This window comes from Vigna radiata, unplaced genomic scaffold (assembly GCF_000741045.1).
Source record: "Vigna radiata var. radiata cultivar VC1973A unplaced genomic scaffold, Vradiata_ver6 scaffold_269, whole genome shotgun sequence".
In the NCBI taxonomy this organism is placed as follows: domain Eukaryota; kingdom Viridiplantae; phylum Streptophyta; class Magnoliopsida; order Fabales; family Fabaceae; genus Vigna; species Vigna radiata.
The window spans coordinates 115,374-119,768 of NW_014543977.1; the positions used below are offsets into that span (position 1 = coordinate 115,374).

Below are 4,395 nucleotides of genomic sequence, written 5' to 3' on the forward strand. Positions count from 1 at the left end.
GCAATGCGATCGGAAGCAACTACAATTGATCGTCCTACCCCTATCCCTAGGCGACATTGGCATAATCAAGGAATTTCCCACAAGTTCATGACATTACCGTGCGTCCCCATATCAATAAAGACAAACATCCTTTACTGAATGAGTTAAATAATAAAAACATTGAGCACAGATGAGAACCCAACAATTGATAAACAAGCATATGACAAACATGTGAAATAAATAAGAATTTGAATATATGAGAGTTTCAAAAGATTACATTGTTCCCCAACAACAAAGGGTTTAGTTCACAATAATCATGGTGAAACTAGATGAAAATAATGAAAGAATGGAAGAAATGACCCTAAACTTGGTTGAATGGAGCCTAAGCATCCAAGGAACCTCCTCCAAGGTGTGGAATAACTCTGGATGTTTCTCTCTGCCAGAAGAATCCCCTTCTAATTCGCACTGGGGCTATATACAAGCCCAAAAAGATAAGAAATAGATTACAGAAAGATTTACAGAATCTAGCTAAAAAAACAGATAACCGCATAGGCGCCTAAATTCACCGCTCAACGGTTTGCCTTGTGCCGCTTTGACCGCTCAGCGATCAGTTTTGCCGCTGAGCGGTTTCCCTCTAATCGCTCTAAGCGCTCAGCGGACCATTCTGACACTCAGCGGCTTGCTTGACCCTTCTTTTCATCATTTTTCTCCTTCTTTCATGGGTTTATGTCCACCTTACTTCACTTCCATCTTTAATTCATCTAAAAATCCTGCAAAGCAAGCATAATATCTCTAAAAGCAAATTTTGACTCTCACAAGACACAACTAAGTGTTTTACTTGATTTAAAGCTCATTCTAAGCTATAAAAGGTGTATTTTACTATCAAATTTAAGCATGAAAATAACGGTTTTTAGACCGTTATCAGTCTTCCTTAAGGTTGTCTCATTGATTTAGCATCACTTGATAAGTCAATACAATCGGATGCTTCCCAGATTCCAACATGTTGAAGCGCACTTTCTCGTCTCCTATCTTCATTGTCAATGATCCTGCATGCACATCTATCTTCGTTCGTGCTGTCATCATGAAGGGTCTTCCCAAGATAATAGTTGTTGGACTAATTCCTTCTTCATCCTTCATGTCCAAGATATAGAAATTTGCAGGAAAAATTAACTTGTTTACTTGGACAAGCACGTCCTCAAGCACACCTGTAGGGTTAACTGTGCTACAGTTGACCAGTTGAATGACCACACCAGTAGTCTTAAGAGGTCCCAGATATAGAGAAGTAAACACTGATAAAGGCATTACATTAATGGATGCCCCTAAATCTAGCATGGCATTGTCAAACTTTGAATTTCCAATAACACAAGGAATAGAAAACATACCTGGATCCTTGCATTTTTGCGGTATTTCAATATGCTTCTTAATCAAGCTTGACACATTTCTTCCNAAATTCACAACCTCATTATCCCTAAAACGCCTTCTATTTGTGCAAATTTCTTTCAAAAACTTGGCGTATTTAGGGATTTGCTTAATAGCATCTAGCAAGGGAATGTTGATCTCCACCTTTTTGAAAGTATTCAAGATCTCTTGGTTTAATTCCTCCATTTTTTTGTTTCTTGGCTTCAACTGATTGGGATATGGAGGAGGTGGAGAATAAAATGAAGAATTTTTAGAAGAAGAGTTAGGAGGTACTAACCTAGATTTTTCAGTGGCCGTCTCAGGTGATGGTTCATTTGGTCCTCCATTGTCATCAACTTGTTCTTCTTCTTTCTTCTTATCTTCATCCTCTTGGGCTTCTTTAGGGCCTTGTACTTGCTTACCCGTTCTTAAAGTAATAACACTTACATTTTGCGGGTTGATCATTGTTTGTGCAGGCAGTTTATTTGACTCCTTAGCCTCTAACTTTTCCACCCTCTGAGTCAAATCTACAATTGATTTCTTGATTTCTGAATTTTGCTCAAGCATTATTTTCATGAATTCTTGGAGTGACATTTTGGGTTGAGGTTGATGCCTTTGTTGAGGTGGAACAAAAGGTTGCCACTTCTGCTGATACCTATTGGAGGGTGAATCATGATGATTCTGGTATGGTCTATTTCCTCTAGTCATGTTTGCAGCAAAAAATTGAGATAGGTTTTCTACAGTAGTTTCCATCAAGCTAGGGCATTCAACAGTGTAGTGATAAGTTGAAATGCAAATTACGCACTTCTTAGCAATTTGTGGAGTGGAGGTTTTAAACAAACTTGCAATCTTGTCGAGTTTGCTTTCTAGCTTATTCAATCTTTCCTCTATCCTCCTTCCATCAACTACACCGTTTTCAATTTCATGTACTCCTTTCAACAAAGTCACTGAATTTTCTCTTGTTCCATATTGTTGATTGTCTACTTCCTTTCGTTCTATTAGATATATCCCTTCTTCTAGTGACCTGTCTAAGAAAGATCCTCGGCTTGCAGCATCTGCCCATGACCTATCAGTTGGACTTAAGCCTTCATAAAATCTTAGAATGAAATCTTCCATTTTGTGCTGAGGGCATGAAGCACAAATTTTCTTGAATCTTTCCCAATATTCACTGAGATTCTCCCTATCTCTTTGTCTTATATCTTGAATTTCTCTTCGGATGGCAAATAGTCTAGGTGCAGGAAAATACTTTTAAAGAAATAGTCTTTCAATGGTTTCCCAATTTGTAATCCGTGCAGAGAGATAATACCACCAATCTTGAGCCGCGCCTTGAAGAGTAAAAGGAAAAGCTCTCATCTTTAGGCTTTCTATTGTGATCTTGGGAGATCTGAAATTTTCACACAACATGTGGAATTGTCCAAGTGTTTGTATGGATTATCCCTTGATAACCCATTGAACTTCGGTAAGGCATTTAGCAGGTCAGGTCTCAACTCCCACTCCTCATCAGTGTATTGAATGTTACTTTCGGTAACTGTATTGTGGGAGGTGGCTAACTGTCTATTGGTTCTCTGTGCCATTCTATTTGGGTTAGGATTAGGTAAAGGAATGGATGGTATGATAACGGTCTAAAAACCATTATTTTCATACTTAAATTTGATATCAAAACACACCCTTTATGGCTTAGAATAAGCTTAAAGTCAAGTAAAACACTTAGTTGAGTCTTGTGAGAGTCAAAAGTTGGTTTTAGAGATATTATGCTTGTTTTTACATTGTTTTGCAGGGTTTTAAGGTGAATCGAAGATGGAAGTAAATTAAGGTGGACTTAGACCCATGAAAGAGGAAGAAAAAGGATGAAAAGAAGGGTCAAGTGAGCCGCTAAGCGCCAGAATGGATCGTTGAGCGTCCAGAGCGATTAAAGGGAAACCGCTCAGTGGCAAAACTAACTGCTGAGCGGTCAAAGCGGCAAGAGGGAAACGGTTGAGCGGTGAACTTAGGCGCCTGGGCGACAAGGGAACTTCAACCAAGGCAATCCTACCAAGGTTGGAAGAACCATCCGAGTATTGGTCAATAACAAAACAACCCATCAAGGCAAACAAGAGGCTTCAGGCAGCAACAACCTTCACCCATGTGGCAACAGGTTACACATCTGACAGAGTTTGTCAAAGATCTAAATGATAGATTTGACAAATTCTTGAAATTTTATGAGTCCAATCGTGCAAGTGACCAAGCTAGTTTCAGATCACTAGAGATGCAAATTGGACAGTTGTCAAAAAGAGTAGAAACCATTGAGAAGAACCAGTTTAGGGCTAACACTGATGTTAACCCTAAAGAAGAATGTAAAGTTGTGGTGACAAGGAGTAAAAGAAAGGTTGAAAGGGAAGTTGTAGAGATTGGAAGCAGTGATGATGAGGGGGAAAGGGAGGTCATTGAGATAAGCAGTAGTGAAGTGAGGAAGAAGAGGAAGCAAGATTTAGTCACAACGGGCAGAACAGAGAAGTTTATAACCAAGTGACTATAGTGCCTTTAGTTATTAGACGTGCTGGAAGGAAGAAAGTCAATATGCTTTTGGGTTTTACTCATTTACTTAGAGAAGATTAGGTGTTGTCACATCCGGCTTTGTTTCAGGAGTTGCACGGTCCTTGTTCGGTTGCATTTATTTTCGATACAAGCATTTATTTTATTTATTTTTTATTAAGCAAGAGCACATGCTGAATTCAATTGGAGCAATTCATTGTCCCCATGGTTAGAGGAGTGTCTCGGCTGGAGCACCCATTTTTTTGGGACTTTTAAATGGAAGGACACATTTTTTGGGGAAAGAATTGGGAGTCACGGCCAAGGTTATTTTTTTGACTACTTGCAATTTTAAATTCATTTGATAGATACACATAGGTCACGTAAATTAGTAGAAGGAAATTGTGTGGTTTATTTCTTTTGCTCTAAATTATTTTATATAGTATGTTGAGTTGTTTTTCATCTTTTTAATTTAGTGTTGCATTTCAATAATTTTAACCGTGCTAGATG

General features: G+C 38.6%; 1 protein-coding gene across 1 annotated transcript; it reads right to left on the minus strand.

Moving 5' to 3' along the window:
* Positions 1 to 921: 921 nt before the first annotated feature.
* On the minus strand, positions 922 to 2,085 carry LOC106755050. The gene has a single exon (XM_014637148.1). It carries the CDS (start codon positions 2,083 to 2,085, stop codon positions 922 to 924), a length of 1,164 nt encoding a protein of 387 aa, XP_014492634.1.
* Between the last annotated feature and the right edge of the window lie 2,310 nt (positions 2,086 to 4,395).